This window comes from Hylobates moloch, unplaced genomic scaffold, assembly GCF_009828535.3.
Source record: "Hylobates moloch isolate HMO894 unplaced genomic scaffold, HMol_V3 SCAFFOLD_7, whole genome shotgun sequence".
Lineage (NCBI taxonomy): Eukaryota > Metazoa > Chordata > Mammalia > Primates > Hylobatidae > Hylobates > Hylobates moloch.
This window is the reverse complement of record NW_026652282.1, coordinates 57,566,718-57,591,920: the sequence shown is the minus strand read 5'-3', so window position 1 is coordinate 57,591,920 and position 25,203 is coordinate 57,566,718. Positions and strand designations below refer to the sequence as shown.

The 25,203-nt window shown below is 45.6% G+C and overlaps 2 protein-coding genes across 2 annotated transcripts; one reads left to right on the top strand and one right to left on the bottom strand.

The window, feature by feature from the left end:
• Nucleotides 1-219: 219 nt before the first annotated feature.
• On the bottom strand, nucleotides 220-13,667 carry ARR3 (arrestin 3). The gene is made up of 17 exons (XM_032757120.1): nucleotides 13,629-13,667; nucleotides 12,615-12,652; nucleotides 12,337-12,367; nucleotides 12,126-12,186; nucleotides 11,885-11,929; nucleotides 5,756-5,955; nucleotides 5,548-5,607; nucleotides 5,304-5,371; nucleotides 4,521-4,656; nucleotides 4,250-4,334; nucleotides 3,912-3,984; nucleotides 3,420-3,557; nucleotides 1,781-1,864; nucleotides 1,477-1,500; nucleotides 1,241-1,293; nucleotides 952-961; nucleotides 220-384 (listed from the first exon to the last, which is right to left on the bottom strand). Exons 2-17 carry the CDS (start codon nucleotides 12,620-12,622, stop codon nucleotides 294-296), a joined length of 1,167 nt encoding a protein of 388 aa, XP_032613011.1. The 5' UTR covers nucleotides 12,623-12,652; nucleotides 13,629-13,667; the 3' UTR covers nucleotides 220-293.
• P2RY4 (pyrimidinergic receptor P2Y4) lies at nucleotides 1,296-23,838 on the top strand. The gene is made up of 2 exons (XM_032757122.2): nucleotides 1,296-1,309; nucleotides 22,372-23,838. The coding sequence occupies exon 2, from the start codon at nucleotides 22,379-22,381 to the stop codon at nucleotides 23,474-23,476; it is 1,098 nt and encodes a 365-aa protein (XP_032613013.1). The 5' UTR covers nucleotides 1,296-1,309; nucleotides 22,372-22,378; the 3' UTR covers nucleotides 23,477-23,838.
• Nucleotides 23,839-25,203: the final 1,365 nt, after the last annotated feature.

The window sequence follows — 25,203 nt, the reverse complement described above, 5'->3', positions numbered from 1 at the left end:
TGCCTCGTGTTCAGCGCAATCCTATGACCACTCGAGTGGGGTCATGGGGTGGACAGAGGGATGGTCACTGACCATGTCAGAGGGAAGTTGGGGTCGGCGTATGGGGAAAAGCACGGGCTAAGTGTAGTGTAATCATAGCGAAGGGGTGGAGGTGGGGAAGATTGTTCTCAGTAGTTCCATGACCCTCCAGGAAGAGGAAATAGGCAAGAGATCGCCAGGCACATCTGAACAAACTGATTTATTAGAGTGTTACAGTGGGGGCTCCCACACAGACGGGCACCAGAGCGAGGTGCTCAGCTCCCCTCATCTCCCTCGGCCTCCACAGCCTTCTGGCTCTCCTCCTCGCCTTTCCGCGTAAACTCCTCGATGACTATGTCCTCAGAGCTTGCAGAAGCAGCAGAAGAGAATGGAGGGTTAGGAACCCCTTTCTGGGTGTCCTCCGTGTCCACTCTTTTTTCCTGATCCCAGAAAAGTGATCCCCTCCCTGCTTCCCAGGTAGGCTCCTCGGCCCCGTCTTGGTGTCCCCACTTTTCCATCAGCCACTCTGGCTTGTTTCCTTTCATTCCTGCCCAAATTTCCCAGCACAAAGGTCCCCCAGGAGCACTGAAAGGGACATAAGGATGAGGGGTGGGAAGGAGGGAAGGTATCAAAGAATGAAAGATGAAAGAAGTAAGGGTGAGCGGGTGGGGGAAAAGGAAAAAGAAAAATGGGAAGGGGATGAGGGGGAAGGATGATTCCAACAAGAGCAGAAGGTGGAGGGCGGGGGGATGCAGAAAGGGAAAGGAGGGCATATGAAAAGCACCGAACTGTGACACGAAGCTAAGCCATATGTTTCCACTGCACATGTATTGAAAGCACCCCAGGGAAGCATTTTCACATTTCTATCGTCATAACATGGAGGGTGGCAATGGGAAGAGGGGAATGGGGCTTCCCAATCTTGTATTCCATTACCTAGCGGCCTCTGTAGCAAGCATGGAGAGGGAGGGAAAAAAATGGAGCTGAAGCTGATTAGGGGCTCTTCGGTTCCCTGAAGAAGTATCTTTACTTTCTCCCCCCACTTCCCAATCCTTCGTCTCCAGCACACACAACACACACACTTCCCCTGAAAACCTAGACACACAGCCTACCTATTGCTATTCCATCCCCAGGCAAACTGCTAGTCTCCAATTCATGAGATCAGAATGGTTTGGACCCCAGCCCTCAGGACAACCGTTCCTGTGAGTTCCACCTGGTCACTCACCATGAGATGGCTTCGGATGGATCAGGACCAAGGGTAGCTCCACACCAACATCGCTGCAAGGATCCCAAGGTGGAGTTACATCTCCTCTCTCTACAAGCCCAATCCCTGAACCTCCCTCCCTTGGTTTTCCAGTCTTTAGATGCCCTCAGACCCTCTGGAATCAATCATTATTTTGTTCTCCTTATCCCTTTGTCCTCCTCTTCTTGCCCAAGTCCCCCCACCCCACAGTCTCTCACCTGGCTGTCAGGTCTCCTAGGATGCTGTGGGTAGAATGACACCCAAAATTAGCAGCGGAAAATAGAGAAGGGGCAACCTAGTTTCACTAGGGGATGAGGGATTATAAGACCTAATGAGCCAGCCACAGAATGGGTTTCTGGAAGGGAAAGTGACTTGCTCACTGAGCTCACAGGTTTGGGAACCTGGTCTGGGAGAAGGGGTGGGGAATGGTTTGATTGGGTCAATCTAACTGGGAGAAAAACAGAGGCAAAAAGCCCTTGACTCCTCAGCCCCTGCCCAGACAGACCCAGAACCCTCACTTACCCACCACAGGACACCATCAGGTTGACTCTGACTTTGTAGGACACCAGGATCCCCAGCAGCTCTTTGTCCATTCCCGGTCTAATACTGGAGGTTGTAGTATTCGTTTTGGGGTGTTTGGGGGCATGAGGAGTAATTCATTCAGTCCCCAGTCTCTTCTCATGCATTCCTATCACCACACCCTATTATGTTTAGTCTTATCCCAGAATATCTCCCAGGCTCTAACCTCTCCTACCCATTGAGACCACATTTCTCTTCCTGACATTAACTTTTACCATGTCACTCTCTGCTCAAGAGCCTACCTTTTGAATATAACAACTACTCTGCCTGACTTTCAAGACCCCTAACAACCTTGCCCTATCTAGCCTCTCTAACCTTTTCTGCCCTAACTCCTGGGATACAACCTAAGCAGACCCATCTTCTCTCCGTGATCAGAACATGCCATGTGGATTCCCACCTTCTAGCCTTTGTCCATGCTGTGTCCCTAGTCTACAATGCTCCTTTTTTTCCTCTGTTGGTATCCAGATCCTTCACATTCTTCAAGATCTAGCTCATTCTACCTCCTCCAGGAAGCCCTCACCAGCTCTCCTGGCTTCTTTTAACTTTGTTGCGCTTTTACTCTGAACCACGTGTACTAACATTTAACTGTTGGGTTGTATTTGCATCTCTCTTTGTTCCTCATCTAGGCCATAAATTGAATGAAAGCAGAGACTGTCTTAAACTTCTTTATATTCTCCACATTGCTTAGCATAGGAAAGAGCATGTAATAGGGGTTCAGTAAAAAACCCACTGATTGAAAAATAAGACAGTGAAAGCTGTATGAGCTTGAGAAAATCTCTTCATTGCTCTGGGCTGCTGATCTCTTACATATAAAATAATGCAGTTTGGATGATTTCTAAGGGTATTTCTAGCAATAACGGCCCATAGCTACTTGATTGATAAGACGTATGGAGAGATGGAGGGATTACACTTGACAGATGGTGGCAGGTGGTTTTTGGTGGAAGACACATCTAACACTAGGGCCTCCGAAGGCACAGGACCAAGTGAATGACTTCCTGGAATTCTATTAATTCCTGTTGCATCATTTTCCTTTTTTGTCCTCCTTTTCCTCCATTCCTCATCTCCTAGTCTTCTACTCCATCTTTATTTTTTCTAGAGAGTAGCTTCTGTAGAGATCACAGTATTCAGAGCCAGATGACATGTGATATAATCCTGTCTACGTCTACCACTTATCAGCTATGCCACTTTAAATGAGTTCCTTCTTCTCTCTGAGCCTCAGGGTCCTTAAGTGTAAAAGGGAATAAGAACACCTATCCAGGCTACTTTAGTGGGATTCTCACAAAGATAACATAGTACATATGTCGGACCTTTGTGAACTGTGAAATCTTATACAACATAAGGATTGTTTTCCTCTCCATGTTTTCCTTTTTTTCTGCTGCTGACCTAAGCCTGCCGTTGGTCCCACGGGAATTATTGAGCTTGCTGCAGGCCCTTAGGCCTGGAGGAGTCTCAGAACACTGCCCTAGAGACACTTTTAAAAACAGGTAGGCTTTACTGAACATGAAACCTCAGAGCTGTAAATGTAGCATGTGGAATGGTTGAGGGGTAGGAAATGGAGGCTGAGAGTTATATTTGAGCTTACATTGTGCTAGAGGCCAGGTTGGTATCTTCATGCTTAAGTTTGCCATCCAGTGCCAGGCCCCGTTTCTGGCAGCTGGCAGCCAGGATTGGGGTTACTGCAAAGCTCTGGGAGAAGCTGGAATTAGCAGCTACAGTCTCCCTACAAAAGAAGAACAAGAGAAGATTTTAGGCTGGGCTTGCTGACTAAGCATACTTTTACTCCCAAGAGTATCTTGTACAAGATTATACAAGAACCTACTGGAGTATCCAAGAGAGGTGACATGTTTAACTGTGAAGACTGGGAGGAATTAGTTCTGGTGGGAAATCCTTATGCCCCTGCCCTCGCTCAGCATCATGATGGGACTCCTGGGGGTAAGTTGCATCCCCTCCATCTAGTTCTCCTGGGAATCCCTCCCTGGAATCTTCCACCACCCTTCCCCCGCCCCCAACCCTCTCAACTGCCTCCTGGACCTCTTCCCACCACCCCACCCCTTGGCTCTCTGGCCCAGCTCACGTGAATTCCTGAATGAACACAGTCTTGGTGTACTTGTCTAGTGAATACAGGACAACATCTGTGATCTGGTCAACTGAACAAGCCAGGAAAAGCACATGATTATAATCAGTCAGTCATCCTTGAGACCCCAGCTCAGTGTCCTCAGATGTGACCTTATACGTAGGCACACTATACATGATACAGTAAGACATGCTCATTGACAAAACAAGATATGCATTTTGACAAGCACATGTTAGAGGGAAAGCCTGGATGAATGCAGACAGGTAAGTGAGGCAGAGTTTTGGGAAAAGACCTGTGGCTTTGGGACCGGGTGCACAGGGATGGGAAAAGAAACTCACCTGAAATCTTGATTTTTTTGATGACCTTGTTGGTGCAGTTGTTGATAGAAACATTGACAGAGATGGGTTCTCCGTGGTAGTGAACCTAAAGCAGGAGGACGGACCCATGTCAAGGCTGGAGGAAAAATGCGCAGATGGAGACCTAGAACCCCTGCTTCCTTAGCACTATTGCCACCCTGGCTCCCATCTCTGCCTGCCCAAGTAGGAAATCAGTGAAGAAAGGGCATCAGAGGGGTTCTGGGGTGGGAAGTAAAAAGTGGGGGTCACAAACCTCCCTGTCCATCCAGGCCTGGAGTTGTAGGGGCTGAGCTGACAGAAGGAAGCGTCGGATGGTCTGGGCTGAGGGGCCAGGGCCTGCCTCCGGTGGTGCAAATTGTACTTTCCGGACAACCAGCCGCACATAGTCTCTGAGCAGAGACCAAGGGATTAGCCAGAGCGTCCTCCTTTCAGACTCACAGACCTCTCCCATGCCACCCCCATAGTCCAATGGTTGCTTAAGAATGGGAGCAGGGGAAGGCCTCCCTCAGAGAACTCCTCTAGTCCCTTAGTAGACCAAAGGTTATTAAACTATGGCCCACTGGCCAAATCTGGCCTGATGCCTGTTTTCCTATGGCCCACAAGCTGAGAATGGTTATATTACATTTGTAAATGGTTGAAATAAATCAAAGAACAATGCTATTTTATGACATGTGGACATTAAATGAAATTTAAATTTCAGTGTCCATAAGTAAAGTTCTATTGGACACACAGCCACACTCATTCATTTCTATACTATCTGTGGCTGCGTTTGCACTACAACAGCAGAGTTGAGTAGTTGCAACAGAGACTATAGGGCTCAAAAAGCCAAATATTTCCTTTTTTGGCCCATTATAGAAAAGTTTGCTGACCCCTGCCCTAGATCAAAGAAGGTAAGTCAGAGGGGACTCAGAACCGGGCGTCACTGGTGGCGATGATGCTGTGGAGGTTAGAAGTGGGGCTATTTCTGTCATGAGAGCAGGATCTGTTTCCTGGCAGAGGCTGGAGGCAGGGATTTTGGGGGACAGCCAAAGAATACCTCTTGGAGACTGTCTCCTCTGGGTTTTCAGCACAGAAACTCTTCACTTCAAAGTCAATCCCACAGGGCTGTAAAGGGACAAGGGCAAAGAGAGCTCATTTCCAGTGCTGTCCTCCCTTCCTCATGGGCCTATAAGAAAATGCCTGACCTCTTTCCTTAGCTGTCCGTTTCTTCAGTCTTGACTGTCCCACTGTTCCTCTTCCCTGGCACTACCTATCCCTCTTTCTTAGAACCCAGTCCTCACCTTTCCTGAATCTTCAGGACCTGGCTGCAGTGTCACAGAACAGGGCAGGTTGGTCACCATCTAGGGGACAAAAAGATCAGAAAAGAAGTAGAAAAGAATACAAACAAATACAAAAGAAATAGGGAACCCTCTCCCTTGTTGTCCTTCTTGAGCTTCCTCTCTTAATCTTCCCTGGAGACCTTGCCTGCCCAGGGCTTGGGGTCAGTACCTGCAGGGTAAAGGGGTAGGCATTGTCCCCTAGCTTGTGCAGCAGTCGCTCCTGTAGGACTGTGAGGGGCCCCTGAGGGCTGCTGGATTCAGCTGGGACCACTTGCAGGGTCTGCACATACAGATCTTTTCGGAACGTCAGACCAATCACTTCCAAGTCATCACGGCCATAGCGAAAGGCACATGTCAACATGACAAACACTGCAGGCATAGGAGGAAGAGAGTGGTCTGTCAGGCCTGAGTGGGAAGAGGAATCTTAACTGGGTCAAGAAGACACAGAGAGGTGATGTAATATCGAAGGCTGGCTGGGTGCAGTGGCTCACGCCTGTAATCCCAGCACTTTGGGAGGCCGAGGCGGGTGGATCACGAGGTCAGGAGATAGAAACCATCCTGGCTAATACAATGAAACCCCGTCTCTACTAAAAAAAAATTACAAAATATTAGCCTGGCTTGGTGGTGGGCGCCTGTAGTCCCAGCTACTTGGGAGGCTGAGGCAGGAGAACGGCATGAACCCAGGAGGTGGAGCTTGCAGTGAGCCGAGATCGTGTCACTGCCCTTCAGCCTGGGCGACAGAGCAAGACTCCATCTCAAAAAAAAAAAAAAAGATCGAAGGCTATGGGCACAAATGAAAAGATTCTTAATACATTTGACTGCAGTAAGATTTATGTTAAAAGTCTTTATAAACGAAGACTTCTTTATATTCAAAGTCTTTATAAACAAAGAAAAAAATGGAAAGCCTGGGAGAAAATCTTTGCAACACATATAACACACTGAAGTTTAGTGTCCAAAATATATAAGGACTCCCACGCATCAACAATAATACCAGTATAAAAGTGTGCAAAGAATGTGAATAGGCCCTTGCAGAAGTGTGCAAAGAATGTGAAGGAATGGCCAATAACATATGAAAACATGTTTAGTCTCATGAGTAATCAGATAAATGCAAATTAAAACCACAACGAGATAAGATTTCACACCCATCAGATTGTCAAAAAATTTTAAATCTGACAACACTACGTGTTGATGAAGATGTGGAGCAAAAGGAGTTCTTACATACTGCTGGTGGGAGTATTAATGCAACCAATTTGGAAGACTATTTGGGATTATCCAGTAAAATTAAATCTGCTCGTAGTGTATGACCTAATAAGTTGACTTTAAAGGAGCTTTTGTTCATGTTTACAAAGAGATACATATGATAGTGGCCATTGCATCAACATTTGTCAGAACATAAAACTGGAGATAATCTAAAAATCTATCAACAGGAGAATGGATAAAAAATTTGTGGTATATTCACATAATGGAATACTAAACCAAGGTTAAAATAAATGAACTAGAACTTCAAAGAATGCCCTATGGTTTGTATGTGGCCTCTCCATAACTCAGGAGTTGAAACTTGATGGCCATTGTGATGGTATTAAGATGGCCATTAAGAGGTGATTAGATCATGGGGCTTCTTTGTTCATGAATTCCTTTATGAATGGGATTAAGACCCTTATAAAGGAGACCTTTTGCCCTTCCACCTTCCACCATGTGAGGACACGATGTTTCTCCCCTCCGGAGGATGCAGCAATAAGGCACCATCTTGGAAGGAGAGAGCAGCCGTCATCAGACAACAGAACCTGCTAGAGCCTTGATCTTGGACTTCCCAGCTTTCAGAATTGTGAGAAAATAAATTTCTGTTCTTTATAAATTACCTAGTCTCAGGTATTTTGCTGTAGCAGCACAAACAGACTAAGACCTGTGCCAACATGGTTAAATCTCAAAAGCTATTGAACAAGGCTGGGCGCGGTAGCTCACGCCTGTAATCCCAGCACACTTTGGGAGGCCTAGGTGGGCAGATTGCTTGAGGACAGGAGTTCGAGACCAGCCTGGCCAACATGGTGAAAACCCATCTCTACTAAAATACAAAAATTAGCCGGGCATGGTGGCATACACCTGTAACTCCAGCTACTCAGGAGGCTGAGGCAGGAGAATCGCTTAAACTCGGGAGGCGGAGGTTGCAGTGAACTGAGATTGCACCACTGCCCTCCAGTGGGGGTGACAGAGTGAGACTCTGTCTCAAAAAACAAACAAACAAACAAACAAACAAAAAAAACTACTGAACAAAAAATCTAGCTGCAGAATGATAGGTACAGTATGTTACCGGTTATGTAAAGTTTAAAAGCATGTAGGACAATATCAAAGTTGATCATAGACACATAAATACGGAGTAGAAGTATGGAGCCATCAAGAGAATAATAAACACCAAATTCAGGATAGTCGTTATCTGGGGAGGGAGGAGAGAAAGAGGAGAAGGATTAAGTAGGGAGGGAGGAAGGCAAACTGGATCAGGGAAGGACACACAGGAGGCTTTAGGTTGTTTCTGTAATTCTTTTTAAAGCTTGGTGATGAGTACAGGGTATTCATTATATAATTCTCTATGCCTTGATAAATATTTTATCATGAAAAAGAGAAACAATAATATTTAGGGTCAGAATACCTGGACTTGAATAGGACTTGCACAAGTCCCTTGATTTCTCTGGGTCTCAGTTATTACACCTGTCAATAATAGGACTGCTCTAGTAACTCTACATATGCCATTTAGACCTCAAAACAACCCTCTGAAGTATTATTATCTCCACTTTAGAGGCAAAGAAAGTGAGCTCAGAGCTGTTAAGCAATGGTTCAGGATTTCAACCCAGGCTTGTCTGACTCCAAAGCTCAGGCTCATAGGTGCTCAACTTAACTCACAGGACGGTTGTGAGGAGTTGATGTATTCGAAATCCCTTTGGAGGCCGGGCACAGTGGCTCACGCCTGTAATCCCAGCACTTTGGGAGGCTCAGGCGGGCGGATAGCCTGAGGTCGGGAGTTCGAGTCCAGCCTGGCCCACATGGTGAAACCCTGTCTTTACTAAAAACACAAAAATTAACCGGGCGTGGTGGTGGGCACCTGTAATCCCAGCTACTCAGGAGGCTGAGGCAGGAGAATCACTTGAACCCAGGAGGTGGAGGTTGCTGTGAGCTGACATCGCACCACTGCACTCTAGCCTGGGCAACAGAGCAAGTCTCCATCTCAAAAAAAAAAAAAAAAAAAAAAAATGGAATCCTTTTGGAAACTTCAAAATAATTATAGATGTGGATGATGATGATGATGATATTGACAGAAATGGAAGAGTTATAATTGAACTCATACTTTGTAACAGGTATCTAAGATTTGAAAGAAATCAAGTGAGAGGCAGATGGAAATCATCCGAAATGCGCTAATGGAATGTAGAATGGAGTAGAGAGGGATACCTGTCCAAGTACAGGGTGACAGAGGTTGAGGCAAGGAAAGATGTAGAACAGGAATGGATAACCTTATTTCTATCAGGGGCTCTGACCCAAAGAAAAAAAAAAACTACCAACAGCAGCACTTGAGTAGAAAGCAACTTGTTTTAGTATTTTTAAGAACTCAAAACATCAAACACCAGATTATTTGCTTTTAAAACTGAGAATGAGGAAAATGAACCTATATTCAAAAGATATAGCAAAGCCTGAAAGTATTGATAATATCGGTGTTTATAAGGACTGGGGCAATATGAGAAGCCTCATGCACTGCAGGAGTGAGATTTAATTGGTATGAGCATTTTAGAGGGCAATTTGACAATAGGTATAGAAAGCTTTAAAAATGTGTGAATGCCTTTTGGCCATTAATTCCTCTTCTAGGCACTTAGAAAGAAATAGTTGAACAAGTATGAAAAGGATGTGCATTACAGGGCGTCGTGGTATCCCCATACGATATAGTACTAGGCAACTTAAAAAGTTATAGATTTGTATATATTGACATAGGTTTAAAAATGTAAAATATTATTTTTAGTATAGCATTTTTAGTGAAAATATAGATATGTTTGCACAGAAAATATGAATAAATAAGATCAAAAGATTAGTGATTAAAGATGGTAAGGTTACACAGTCTCTCCTTCATCTATGTTTTCTAATTTTTCTACAATGGAGACAAACCTAATAATTTTCAAAAGATACAACAAATAGATTCACCTTGGTTCTCAATTATGGCCAATTATAGTGCGAGAAAGGAGAGAGAAAGAAAGGAAAATAAGGCACAAAGGAAAGGAAAAAGACAGAAAGTAAAAAGGAGAGGAAAAGAGGTGGCTGGTAGGAGGCAGGGTGAGAGAAGAAATGAAAAAGATGAGGAATGAGACAGAAAAAAGGTCAGGATGGGTGAGGCAGAAGGGGATCTAGTAGCACCTGAGGTAAGGATGTTAATCAGATGACTTGTTCTTGGAATCACTTTCTGTGGCAGCAGACTAAGACATCAACTGCATCACGCAACTCCTACCCCCAACTGAAGCTCTAATTGGCTCTCTAGCAGTTTCGAATCGTCCTTTTTTTTGCATGCTAGGAAATAGCTTGTTTTTATTTTCTTTTAAAGTCAGTATCTATTCTAAAGTTATTAATGTATAGTTGTGTTTATTCTACAAAATATATGTTAATTGTCTGAACATCAGAAAATACAAACAAAAAGACAAATCAAAGCTCCACCATAATATATCATGTTCCACAGATAACTACTGTTAATATCTGTTATGCGTGCTTCTCAACTTTGTTGCTATAATTGAACACAAGGCCACCTTAGGTATTTTTTACTTTTCTCTCATTGCCTTTTTGAAGTTAAACTTTGTATTTTGAGATCATTGTAGAGTCACATGCAGTTGTAAGAAATAATACAGAGAGAGATTCCAGATAGATTTTTGTTAAACAACAATTCGTTCACACCACCACATATACTGCCCTATCACTGGCGTTTATCACTCCACAGTATAGAGTAAGCATATTTTACATCCACAAATGTACCTTGATAGAAAAACACATTAGAAAATATGATGCAAACAAGTCAATATTCATAGAGGTAACAAACCATATTGAAAAACTAAGAATAAACAAGAAATATGCACAACTTAAATGAAAAGTAATATAAAACTCTACTAAGGGGACATAAAAGAAGATTAGAATAAAAGGAAAAATGCATTCTCTTCCTGGAACAACATATATTTTTAACTAATGATTTCTTTCCATAGCTTGTGAAGATTTTGTAGAAATGTGAAAAAATGATTTAGGTTTTAGAAATGTAGAATACTTGGGAACCTTAAATAAGTTGGTTAATTTATGAGTCTATCCCAAAGTTCCTCTGATACTTAAAACCGACTTGATTGCTTATTCACACTGCTTAATCTGAGAGATTTAGGCTACTTTATTCTCCAATATCTAACAGTTACATCTGAACTGGTATTCATCAACCCATTCAGAGCCTTTTTCAAATCAAACCCAATTTTCAGTCTAGTTGGATCACAGTGGGGTTAATCCATAGTGAGAATTAAAAGGAAAAAAAAAGCAGCAAAAAAAAAAAAAAAAAAAAATCAGCATAATCTTGATCTGTAATACTGCTGCCAGAATAATGTTTCTTACTGTTACTTCCTATGGTTGTTGTTTTGTTTCTTTGTTTGGGATTTTTTTTTTCTTGAATAAAAGGTCAGGCAGTTTCCCTACACAAAAAAAGGAGATGGAAAGACGTATACCAGAGGTTACAAAATGGCAGCCTGAAGGTCACATCTAGCCAACAGAAAAAAAAAAGTTTATAATCTATCCAGGCTTCTAAAGTCTTTTAGTGAGTTGCTGACATTTGAAAATCAGGAAATTTGCATTAAAATATGGATTTCTGACTTATTGGATCATTCTATAGGCAGTCTAAGATCCAGATCAATAGCCAAGCAGGGGCACCACCAGTAATAATAGAGAAAATCTGAAATTCTGAAAGAAGCTATTTTAATTTCAGCACAAGTGTAAGTTTTATGTAATTTTGAAAAATAAAATTTAATTTATGCTTTAGATATTTACATTGAATATTATTTGGGTAAGGGGGCACCATAATCTTTTCACACTTTGGGCCTCTAAAAGTCTTATTTTGAGCTTCGTTTACAGTTCCTCGTTAACAATTAGAAAATTTGGCCACACTGGGCTGGAATTCCCAGTTGTCAGCCTCCACCAGAGAAGGCATTCGCAGTTCCTGCCACTTTCTGGTTTTCTTGTACTCTGGTGCAATCCACTCATCGGGCTACCTGTCTGAAACATACAAAGACCAACAAGGATTTCCACTTACACTTTCGACCTTTTAAGTACTCAGGATCAACCAGGACTACACCATCTGTGGAGAGAAGGACAGACAGCACTTTGGTCAGGAAAAACTCTCAGACTATGAAATAGAAGATGATCCCTGAAATGGTTCTTCCCATTCTTCCCTTTAATTTGCCTCCTTTTCTGCACGGTCTTTCCTGGACTTTCTTTTACTCCCTAGTTTCCATTCCTCTTTCCCCAGGCTTCCCTTTTTTGGACTCACTGACCAATGGGTTCCACCATGTCCACATGGTCCACGAAGTCCCGTTTCCCCAGGTAGATGGAGAGCTGTTGTGGAACAACTTCCCATGTTATTCTCACAATCATTTTTGAATGGATTCCCCCGAAGCCCCCAACCCAGACCCCTGAGACCTTGAAGGATGTACCCACCTATCCCTTTTGCCCTCTCATTTGCCCAGCTGGGCCAGGTTCTCTCACCTTCCCATTGGAGCTGGTCTTCTTAAACACCCTATGGGGAGAAAACCAGAAAGAGGATGGAGAGGGGGATTGGAAGTGCAGGGAAGAGGAAATAAGGGAATTGGGGAGAAAAAGAAATATTCTTAGGGTTAGGAGAAGAGGCTCCAGGAGAGATAATTGGGGTAGAATCCAAGGACACAAGTTAGGGAGAAATTGGAAATCCCCCTACCCCAAAGGGAAATACTTGGATTGGGGTAGGGAGCAATTCACAGGTTCAGAGGATTAGAAGGAGTTCTTACTTGGACATGTTGGCTATATAGTTGATGATGAGCCTTTTCTGGGAAAAGAGAAAGAAGAAAGGCTCAATCATTTCATTTCTATTCTTCTCACCCCAATCCAGCATACCACCCATATATACCTAGTGTGATGTAACCTTTCCTCCTTAGACAGACACCTCACCCACATCAAGTACCTCCTATTCTCCCTTCTGCCAAGGGTACTTCTTCAGCCATATTCTTGCCCATCTTGGGCAAGAGGGGAAAAAAAACCTTCCCATTTTGTACAAATCATTGACTAACCATACTATGTATTCTCCAGAAAGGGCCGAACTTCCTAGAATGGCTGGGGAACTCTTGAGAACCCTCAGAGAGAAGGAACTTCTCTGGAAAGAGGCTGGACAGAGGCTTCCATCCAGAAAAGTGTGAGAAAAATGTGTTTCTTGGTCTGTATGAGGCTAGACATCCCCTGGCGCACACTAGGTGCCAAGACATGTTTGTTGGATGCATGAATGAATGAATGAGTGAATGGACAAATCAATGGATTCTGTCTCCTTCTGCTCCTGCAATGGATCCTGAACCTGAGTTCACCTCATGATGGCCTTGACTCTCAACAAAGAAGGGAGAAAAGTGTGAGAGAGAAGGGGTTGGTGCCTTCATGCTCTCAGTTTTTGGTGACAGAAGTCTCTATGGAGGTTGAAAGTCCTCCTTGAACCAACTCATCCCTCTCATTGCCTTTCCTAGATTTTCCCATCCTTATCCCTATCCAGGTCCCCAGGGGCTAGGCCTTTGGATGGGAATCCTTAGAGAGAGGGAGATGTCTCTCTAGTGCTTTCCTTTGATGCTTACTGAGCCTGGCCCAGGGGGTGAGCTTAGGGGAGCTTCCAGAGGTCTTTGGAGGGTCTCTAGGCCTGAATGTCTATAGGCTATGTCAGGAAGGGTGTCCCTCAACTGCTGCCTGATATATTAAGGGGGATGCTAAGAGCAAGGGATATAGGGCTTAGTATGGGCTAGAAGTAGAGGGCTTTGGAATATTACCTGGGGAGAGAGATGAAGTTCACATCAGTCTCCAGCTCTGGTTGCTATGCCTGCCTCCCCAGCCTCTTATACCCACAGTCCTCTGAGTGTTTTGATTGGTGGGGGTCATCGGAAAAGAATAAGGTTCTTGGGGGGGGGGCATGAAACACTGCTATAAATAGTTCAGGTGCCAAGAGTTTGGAAAGCAGATTAGTGCCTAAAAGATTAGTGGCTAAAAGATTAGCAGGCTATTGCTGCTGGGACAGAGTGGGGGTAGGAGGTTGATTCTGATGATGTTAAAGGCAGGGGAGTTTGAGAAGGGTAACTTCAGGATTTTGGCCTTGTGAGGCCTTGAACCTGAGAACTGGGATCAAAGTGGAGTTGGAGGTCTTAAAGGTGAAGCATGGTGGGGGATTGAAATGGGAGGGCTCAAAGTGTAGGCCTTTGTGTTTTTGAAAGGAATACCTTGTGTCCCACTCCAATCTCTAGATCAGTGGCTCCAGGCCACACAGAAGCCAAGGGTATGGCAAAGAGTACCTCGTCCCCAGCCCCCACCACTTTGGGACATTGGACTTTTGAAGCTGATGTTTAGAAACCCTGATTATCCCAGCTTATGTGCACAGCAGGAGTCAATCTCCTGTAGGTAGTGGGGGCAGGAGTGGTGGAGGGGTATCTGAGTGCATTGAGCTGTGTGTGCACATGTCTGTGAGCCTTGGACTTCTCTTCTCGTTGGAGAGGAAGGTAATATAAGATTCCCAACCCAGGGACAGGTTCTTCTGGCAGGACATGCATGTGGAGGGAATAGGCGGTTGACATCTGTATCACCCCTACCTAGGGTAAACCTCCTCACCCCAGCTCTTGACTCTGTCCAATCCCTGAAACTAAGTCCATGCTCTAAGCAGCTTCTCTTGCCTCGTGTGACCGCTCATGGAATTAGAGATATTTCTGTCTCTTCAGCTGCCAGGACCCCCACAATGGCAACAACAAAGTAATCTTCCTTTCTTGACTGTCCTTCCCACAGGGCCTAGGCTCAGGCTTCACAGGCATAGAAAATGTAGAGACAGAATCTGCAAGCTATGGGGTTTCAGGACTCTGACCTCCTTCACCTCCCCTTACAGCAGTCTGGACATTAGTACTTATCTATAGACACAGCCCTCAACCCCAGCCCCCACAATGTGGTGTCCATTCCTCAGAGGATGGCTATGGCTATGGCTCAGAGGGCTGGGCAGGGCCTTCCCTAACTCCTGCCCCTCACTGAGGGCCCTGGACAGCTGTCCCATATTCTCTTTGCACAGTTCACAGTGTCAGCCCCTGCCATTCCTAGCCAATATGCATCTCAGGGCCTGGTTGTTTAGTTACCATAACTCTCTCCTTCTCAGGGGCTTTCAGATAGTGCAAGAAGCCCAGATTCTGCAGGTACCACAGTGGGATAGGAACTGATGCTGGACATACAGGAAAGACTTGTATACATGCCAAGGTTGGTGTCTGCGAGGAAGGCGAAAAGTCGGAATGAATCTACTTTTCATGCCAGACATGGCAATATTCAATGGCAGGAGAGGAAGGCCTCTCTCCTTGTATGCTATTTTCATCATTCAGGAAACCTTTCCCAGATCTCTAGAATGACTAGTGGTCAGCCTGTTTTTGTCTTTAGACCCACACTCGAGGCTCCTACCTCCCTTTTAGGTACTCAATCCCGCTTATCTTCTCTTTCTACTCAGATCCATAGGCCTCTCAGTAGGAAAAGAGTAGATCTGCTAGGTCTTTAATTCATTATTATGATGGAATGTAAATCATTACTCTTTTCCAGAAGTTTGTGCATTTCCTGACTGAGGTAAAATTCACAAATCTTAACTGCAGCTCAATGAATTTTTACCTACTGTGGCAAGCTGAATTATGCCCCTAAAGATGTCAGGTCTTAATCCCGGGAACCGATGAACGTTACCTTATATGAAAAAGAGACTTTACAGATGTGAATAAATTAAGGATCTTGAAATAGGGAGATTATTCTGGATTATCCAGGTGGGTCCTAATGTAATCACCAGTCTCTTTATGAGAGAGGGGCAGAGAGAGTTTTGACTCTGAGATAGGAGGCACTATGAGGCCTGAAGCAAGATGTTAGGCTGCTGGCTTTGAAGATGGAGGAAGGGGCCATGAGCCAAGGAATGCAAGGAATACAGCTCTAGAAGCTGGAAAAGACAAATAAATTGATTCTCCCCTAAAGTCTTTCATGGCTGCAAGATGGCTGTTCCTGCTCAGGCATGGCCCTGCTGAAACCTTGATTTTGGCCCATTGAAACTGATTTTGGACTTCTGACCTCCAGAACTCTAAGAGAAGAACTGTGCCTTGTTTTAAGTCACCAAGTCTGTGGTAATTTGTTACAGCATCCATAGGAAACTAATACACCTGCGTAAATGTGCATATAACCACCACCCAGGTTAAGATATAGAACATTTCTATCCCCCCAGAAAATTTCTTTGTGCCTCTTTCCAGTTAGTAGCTTCCCAAAGAGAACTGTCACCAGTTTTGCTTTGACCTGGAATACTTGCATTTTACAAGGATGCAACAGTAAGTAGGCAAAGGAATGCATAGCTAATGGAGTTTCTGGCCCCTATAATACATGGGTGGAAGAAATATTTTTAGGTCCTTACCCACCCTCATTCTGTACACCCAGATGATATCCGCAACCAGACCTTCCAGTTAGAAAATGATGATCGGATCTCTGCATGAGGAAGGAGTGGGTTATTCAGTAAAAGGTTGTAGCAGACAGAATTGCTTACCAACTCAATAGTCATCTCCCTCTTCCTCCTTGTGGAAAGAATCCCCATTTTTAAGGTAATTCATCCTCCTCCGCATGGGTCTGTGCCCCTCTATGCCAGTCATGGTCGTTTTATACCCCTTGCCAGTGATCAGCTTAGTTACAGGCATGGTGAAATTCAGGCCACTGTGATGTGAGAGGAGGTATGCTGGAGAGATTCTGGGAAAGGTTTCTTGAATGATAAAAATAAGCATACAGGAAGAGGCCTTCCTCTTTTACCATTGAATATTGCCATGTCTGGAAACAATGCCTGACCGGCAATAGCCACCTTGTGACCATGAAAGTTGCTAAATAACAGCTGAGGTTTGCAAATCAGAAAGATGGAAAGAATCAGGATTTTTTAATGACATTGTTGAACTGCTGAATTAATCAGCTCCAAAGCCACCCACTACTGAACTTATATGCAAGATAATATATTTCCTTTTTTAAAAACAGTCATCTAAGTTGGGATTTTCTGTTATTGCAACTGAAAACATAGCAAAAGATTCAAGTGGGATGTGGATGAGGCATTAGCTCAGTGGGGGAGGACGGAATGGAGATAGATGGATTAAATCGCAGAAACAGATTTCCTGTGCTGTCCCAGGTGCTGAACAAACTAGTCCTGGTCTCCACTCTAACGTTGTTAACAGCCTTGCTGGAGATAAAGTTGGACATGTAGAAAGACAAAAAGGGCACACTACAGAGAATACATATGGACGAAGTTAACTTGTGTACAACCATGTGGAGCCAGTCACTTTCCGATGATTTTATTAGTAAGTTTAGACATCCAGGGCTTCAGATCACTACTCCTTTCCATTGAGATTGAGTGACTGTCTTGTTCCACTTACTCTCAGCAGGTAATTCCATTTGTTCACTTCATAAAGAAAATTCAGCCAATTGGAGTGGACCTCACACCTTCCAAATACACCTATACTTTAATTCTCAATAACGACAATTAGGGCACTCTGCTGGGTTCCTTACATGCATTGCTTCATTGTCTTCTCACAACAAGCTAGGTGCTAGCATCCTCATTCTACATATGAGGAAATGGAGGTTCAGAAAGACTTATCCATAGTCACAGCTGGCAGGCGATGGAGCCAGAGTTCAACCCTAGGTCTGTCTGACTCCAAGCCTGCATTTTTTCCACTATATCACTTACCTTCCCTCCCTCATTTTCTTCCCTCTCCCTCCCTTCCTACCTTTATTCCTCCTTTCCCCCCTCCCTCCCTCCTTCCCTCCTTCTCTCCCTTCCTTCCTTCCTTCTTTTCCTCCTAACTCAGAGAAAGAGATTAGAAATCATGCCTCTTCCCTCTTTCCTTCTTAAAGCCCCAAGGAAACAGAAAACCTTGCAAAGAAACTGTCATCAAGACAATTGTGAATATTAGATGTGAAGGGCCAGGAGGGAGAGGACTGGAGCAAACTGGAGGAGTAGGGCAATGGAAGGGTGTCAGCAATAATGGTATTTGTACATCTTATTTATCTCTGTCAGGGGAAAATAGTAAACTTTTCCTGCATACTAAATTCCAGACGTCAGTGAGATACCCAAGTGTGTGTGTCCTATAGCAAACAACATATATAGGGCTTAGATTATAGATGTGGGAACCATTCAGTTCAACAAATTATAATTAAGTCATTCATTCATTCAACAACTATTATTGAACACTTACTTTGTGCAAGGTACTTGTTTTCTTAACTCTGAATTGGAAGGCATTTTTTAGGGGACAGCAGAGAATATAATTTGAAAGAAAATGTCTAGAACATATGTTATAATAACTTTACCTGGAAGGCTATGGGAAAGACAGAGGTAACATGAGGTACATGTTCTCGAGGAGCTCTGGTTCTGGTATGGGGGTGGGAGGATCAGGAGGAGATGGCCAAAAACACAAATGAGTATAATTCTAGGCTGCCTGTGGTATGTGCCATCTCTATAGAAATCAAATGTGATACGAGTGTGAGAGAAGGACAGATGCATTTTGACTAGAGAGAGATCTGTATGCTGGAGTCTCTTGGCCATTACAATTTTTGATAACCTCTGAGTCATAGTTAAAATCATGAGAGTGGATGTTCCAAGAGAGAAGGGGAAGAGAGGGTGGGGGTAGGGGGGAGAGAGATGGTGGAGAGGGAGAGAGAGGAGAGGAAAGGAGAGGAGAGGAGAGGAGAAGAGAGGAGAGGAGAGGAGAGGAGAGAATCTTTGGGGGAAGGCTCACATGTGGGGGAAGTAGGGCAAAAAAGAGCCAGGGAAGGGGCCAGAAGGAACATCCGGAGGAAGAGGAGAACCGGAGTAAAGCAAAGTCACAGGAACCAAAGTAAAGAAGAGTTTCACAGAAGAGAGTGAGGCTGATCCGCTGCATTCCATTCCTCTTGGCCCCGGGTGAGGACAGTAAAAGCCAGGCAGGGGTGCCAGTTGGGGAGGGTTGGGAGAGGTCTTTTCCTGAAATAGCCACTGGGCGGCAGTGGTGGCAGCAGCGGCAGCTGCAGCTGTGTCGGGACATGCAGAAACGTAGCAGAGCTAAGTCAGGAGAAATGTAGCAGAGGTAAACCAGCCTGAAGCAGTAGGAGCAGGAAGCTGGCTCAGGCTGGGGCTTCTCTAGTGTAGCACTTCTCCTTGGGTGTGCACCAAACTTCAAAACACGCTTGTCCACCTCTGCAGAGGCCAGGTTCATTCCTGGGAGCAAAGCAGTAACAAAAAACACCTTATAAACTTGCAGCATTTTGTGGTTCACAAAGTGCTTCCACACCTGTTAACCAATTCAATATTCAGGAAACTCTAAAAAGATTGGCATTATTATTCCCATTTCACTGGCGAAGAATGGAAGTTACAAAGAGGCACCCAGGCTCACATAACTAATAAGTGGAAGAGCAAGGATTTAAACACCAGTCCGTCTGGCTTCAAAAACTTGGGCCTCCTATATAATGTCACAGTAGTCAGCTGTCCAGGACTCAGGTTATGACTGTGTCCTTCACTGCTACCTTTTATTCCACCCCTTACTCTGCCAGAGAGCAAGGATCTTCAGTTTCCCCATCTAGGTTTCTGGGCTTTCCGAGCTATCTAGATTCTAGATTCTAGAAGTCTGCCTCCTCCTGTCACTCCCAGGATCCAGCTGGGTGACATTCTCAGGACCTGAGGATCAAGTAAGTTCAGAGTCCCCATTGCTTCTCAGCTCGATGCAGAGTGGATTCTGCTCCAGCCTGCTCACCCCTCCCCAAAGTCACTGCTTACCTCATCCTCAGAGTCCTCCAGACCGGGTTTGCCTCTAGTGCCTAAGACATACTTACGGAGGCTTAGTTGGCTTCAGGAGCCCCAGATCCTGAGCTGCTGGCAATTCCCTACACTAGGCTCTCAAACATCTGGGCTTGCTCTCTGTGCACCTTCTCCACTATATTCAGACCAAGTCTCTGGGAGTGATCAAGAGAGACGAGGGGTACTGTATAGAAAGGGGTAGAGTCTGTATGGGAAATGTATTGGCTAGTATCCTTAAGGAGGCATGCACTGTCTCCTGGCCATCCCCTCTTACATGTATAATAGGCATCTCAAAATTTACAGGCTTAAAAGTGAACTCCCAATCTTTCCCCGAAACCCACTCCTATCTCTGTCAACAGTAACTCTATTCTTCCAGTTGCTCAGGCCGGACATTTTGGAGTAATTTTTGACTCTTCTTTCTCTTATACCACACATCAGTAAATCTTGCTGTCCCTACTTAAAAAAATCTATCCAGAATTTGACCACTTCTCATCATCTCCACCACTGTGATCCAAGCTACCATCATCTCTATCAGCAATAGCCTCTTGACTGGTCTTCCCCCTGTACCTCCAGCCCTGCAGTCTATTTTCAATATAGAGCTGGCCAGTGAGCCTTCTAAAATGTGAGTAAGATGACACCTCTGTTCTCTAAACCCTAAGTGCCTTCCCGTTCACCAAAGAGTCCTTTACAACGGCCTCCAAGGACCTTCATGATCTGGTCCCTGCCAAACTGTCTGACCTCATTTTTTACTTTTCCCCTTCTCACAACACCTGGGCTTTATTCAAAAGTCACCCTTAATATTTATTTGTTTATAGACAGGGTCTTGCTTTGTCATTCAGGCTGGAGTGCAGAGGTCTGATCATAGTTCACTGCAACCTCAAACTGGGCTCAAGCGATCCTCCTACTTCAGACTCCCAAAGCACTGGGATTACAGGTGTGAGCCGCTGTGCCTGGTTTCATTCCTAATATTTAAAACAACAACCCTCTCTATTGCCCTTTTCCTTCCCTCTTTAATTTTTCTCCATAATGATGATCACAATCTACATATTTTACTTATTAATTTTATTATCCCCCAGTAATATGTAAGCACCATTAGGGTGGGAGTTTTTGTCTATTTTGTCCACTCCTAAGGAACTACCAGTAACTAGAACTGGACCAGGCAAAAGTAGGCTCTCAGTAAATATTTGTGGTTTTAAAAAAATTATTTATATTTGAGACAGGGTCTCACTTTGTCACCCAGACTGGAGTGCAGTGGCGCGATCACAGCTCACTGCAGCCTCAGCGTCCGAGGTTCAAGCACTCCTCCTGTCTCAGCCCCCCATGTCGCTGGGACATCAGGTGCATGCCACCACGCCCGACTAATTTGTTGTACTTTTGTAGAGACAGGGTTTTGCCACGTTGTCCAGGCTTGTCTTGGACTCCTGAGCTCAAGAGATCTGCCTGCCTCTGTCTCCCATAAATATTTGTTGATTCTTTCCTGGATCATAGCCAGTGGCTTAGAGAGGCAACTTAAGCATAGCAATTAAGTTATGGATGCTAGAGCCTGATCCAAAGGCAGGCCTGCCTTGGTTCAAATCTTGACTCTACCACTAACTAGCAAGACACCTAAACTTTCTGTGCCTTCATTTTTTCATCAGCAAAGCAGAGACAATAATAGTACCTAGTTCATGGAGAGCCTATGGGGTCATTAATAAGTGTAAAGCACTTAGAAAAATGCCTGTCACATAGTAAGTGCTATATAAGCATTCGTTGTAATTATATGCATATGAGATTTATATTAAATATCAGTAGTTTAGATTTTCTAAAATCTTTCAATGTGTTATCTTGCACTTGCCCATGTGAAAATTCGTTTCCCAATGTTTCTGCTCACTTACACAGACTTGTATGATCCCCCTGTAATCTATCTCCAGGGGCCTGGCTCTTCATCGGTAAACTTGGATGTTTCCTGGTGTTCTCCCTCCTGCAGTCATTTCAAAGCTGTTAAATAGTAATCTTGCTGGGCCCCAGTTTCCCAATCTGTACAATGAGTGGGTTGGACTAGGTCATCGTAAAGGGCCTTTCTAACTCTTTCAATCTCCCAGATGGGAGGACGAACAGGCCCCACCTCCAACTCCACCTCCTTGGATATGCCCTCTGGCTGCCAAGGGGAAGGATGACAGAGTCAGCTGAGCTCAGCTTCAAGGGGACCAGGTAGGAGACGTGCCAACGTTCTTGGGCAAGGGTGGCAATGGGGCTCCTGGGCTGTAGGCAGGCAGTGGGGAAGGTGTCATAGGTAAATGTCATCTGGAGACACTGTGACCAGGGCACTAGGAGAGGTGAAGGTACTGTGGGGAGAGACACTCCTCTTCCAGGGATACAGCTGTGATGACGAGTCAGAAGACACTTTGGGTCTGGGTATCTTCCCACTTTGGATAGTGCTGGGAGGCCTCCACCCTCTTCAGCCAGCCAGGCTCTTAGGGACAGAGTGAGCTGCAGAGTGAGAACAACCCAAACACACGGGCTGCCTGCCTGAGCCCCAGCACTGCCTGCTGCCCACCACTTCTCAAGCTGGACCAAGGGAGCTTGGGTAGGGGCCAGGCTAGCCTGAGTGCACCCAGATGCACTTCTGTCAGCTCTCCCTAGTGCTTCAACCACTGCTCTCCCTGCTCTCTGCTTTTTTTGCTCCAGCTCAGGGATGGGGGTGGGCAGGGAAATCCTGCCACCCTCACTTCTCCCCTTTCCATCTCCAGGGGGGCCATGGCCAGTACAGAGTCCTCGCTGTTGAGATCCCTAGGCCTCAGCCCAGGTCCTGGCAGCAGTGAGGTGGAGCTGGACTGTTGGTTCGATGAGGATTTCAAGTTCATCCTGCTGCCTGTGAGCTATGCAGTTGTGTTTGTGCTGGGCTTGGGCCTTAACGCCCCAACCCTATGGCTCTTCATCTTCCGCCTCCGACCCTGGGATGCAACGACCACCTACATGTTCCACCTGGCATTGTCAGACACTTTGTATGTGCTGTCGCTGCCCACCCTCATCTACTATTATGCAGCCCACAACCACTGGCCCTTTGGCACTGAGATCTGCAAGTTCGTCCGCTTTCTTTTCTATTGGAACCTCTACTGCAGCGTCCTTTTCCTCACCTGCATCAGCGTGCACCGCTACCTGGGCATCTGCCACCCACTTCGGGCACTACGCTGGGGACGCCCTCGCCTCACAGGCCTTCTCTGCCTGGCAGTTTGGTTGGTCGTAGCCGGCTGCCTCGTGCCCAACCTGTTCTTCGTCACAACCAGCACCAAAGGGACCACCGTCCTGTGCCATGACACCACTCGGCCTGAAGAGTTTGACCACTATGTGCACTTCAGCTCAGCGGTCATGGGGCTGCTCTTTGGCATGCCCTGCCTGGTCACTCTTGTTTGCTATGGACTCATGGCCCGTCGCCTATATCAGCCCTTGCCAGGCGCTGCACAGTCGTCTTCTCGCCTCCGCTCCCTCCGCACCATAGCTGTGGTGCTGACCGTCTTCGCTGTCTGCTTCGTGCCTTTCCACATCACCCGCACCATTTACTACCTGGCCAGGCTGTTGGAAGCTGACTGCCGAGTGCTGAACATTGTCAACGTGGTCTATAAAGTGACTCGGCCCCTGGCCAGTGCCAACAGCTGCCTGGATCCTGTGCTCTACATGCTCACTGGGGACAAATATCGACGTCAGCTCCGTCAGCTCTGTGGTGGTGGCAAGCCCCAGCCCCGCACGGCTACCTCTTCCCTGGCACTAGTGTCCCTGCCTGAGGATAGCAGCTGCAGGTGGGCGGCCACCCCCCAGGACAGTAGCTGCTCTACTCCTAGGGCAGATAGATTGTAACACGGGAAGCCGGGAAGTGAGAGAAAAGGGGATGAGTGGAGGGCAGAGGTGAGGGAACCCAATAATGATACCTGGTAAGGCGCTTCCTCCTCTTTTCCAGGCTCTGGAGAGAAGCCCTCACCCTGAGGGTTGCAGGGAGGCAGGGATATCATGAGTGACCTCGTCTCTCATAACTGCTTCAGTTGCCGACCCTTTTTTAGCCAATGCCAATCTTCTACTCCTTTGTCGTTGTTTCTGTCCCTTCCTGGGGCCATTGGTCCTACAATCTTCCTGAAAATCTTCCCCAGTCCTCTTTCCCTGTCCCATTTCCCCCGCAGCCTCCTATAGCATGTGTTTCTCCAGCCAGACCAGAGCATTCAGCTGAAGGGGTGGATCAGGCAGAGTCATCTCAGGATTGGCCTGACATATCTGATGGTGATAACCAGAATCAGGAAGTGGAGGCAACTTCCATATCACAGATGCTGAGGATGTGCCATATGTAGTACCCACACCGACTTCCTGGTTCTCCCTCAAAGACAGCATAGTCTGCTTACCAAGATGCTGGAATAGGGTGTGATCCCAGGGAGCCTGCATGCCAGGGTCCCCGCATGTAGCTGGGGGCCTGACACTGTTGAACTGGTGTGCAGCATGAATTCAAGTCCTGTGATAGGGTGGGGAATTTAGCTGATAACAGCCTTTGGGACAGGAATGGGACTGGACCTTCTTTATGATGTTTGCTGAGAACGTGTATATGACAGCTCTCCTGTACTTCACAAAAGGACAAGTGAATGGCTCAGACTGAGGGGGTGGAGCTCTCACGTCTATGGCTGTAAGTTCCGGCATTGAGGAGTAGAGCAGATTTGTGCAGAGGAAGGTGGTGACAAGAATTGACGCCCAGAGCTAGTGTTTCATTGATCTCTCCCCTTTCTCTAGGTCCTGCCCCAAATAAATGATAAATCTGTCACCAGCTCTTTCAGATCAGGCTTCAGGACTTTGAAGCCAGGGTGGAGCACTAGGACTGGGAAGGTTCTTTTTAAAGTTTCCCACCCATTCATTGCTTCTCTCTTCCAGTGCCATCTTAGCACTCACAGGCTTATTGGATCAAGTTGCAGAGGGGAGGGGGGTGCATTGGAAATTGAGAAGCTAACCCCTAAGCCTTGGGAAGTAAGAATTTCTTGGCAGGCATTCTTGAGAAGGGTGGGCTCACACTTACAGGCCTTCTCCCTTTGAAATCACCTTCCAGCCTGTTGGCCTCCTGAGTCAGACCCCAGCCTTGCCTTTCTTTTTTTTTTCCCACCCTTGCTGACCTGTCTCTGATCTCTTACTTATCTAATGATACCAACTTCTTATTGGCTTCTAAGGGTCTCTCTCTGTATGTAGAGTAGGGCTGGGGCTGGACTGAAGGAAAAAAAATGACTTCAGTTCCCCTAAATTTCCCTTTTTGTATTTTGAAAGGCTCCCACTTTCTCCCTAGATATCCAGGACCTTCTTGCTATGCAGGACTCCTGCCATTAGGAGTAAATTAACCGGCTTTTTTCTCCTCTTCTTACTAGTTCTCCCAGCCCCACAGCCACTGTTGCATACACTGTTCCTCATCTGCACTCTCTTCCTTTTATTCCTATGACCATGGCCTCTTTGCCCATCACCTCCCCCAACCTGCTGTCCCCAACCAGTAAAGCTGCTCTTTCCATCCCAAGTGACTCAGCCTCCTCCATTTCCTCAGTCTATTTAACTCCCATATGCTTAAT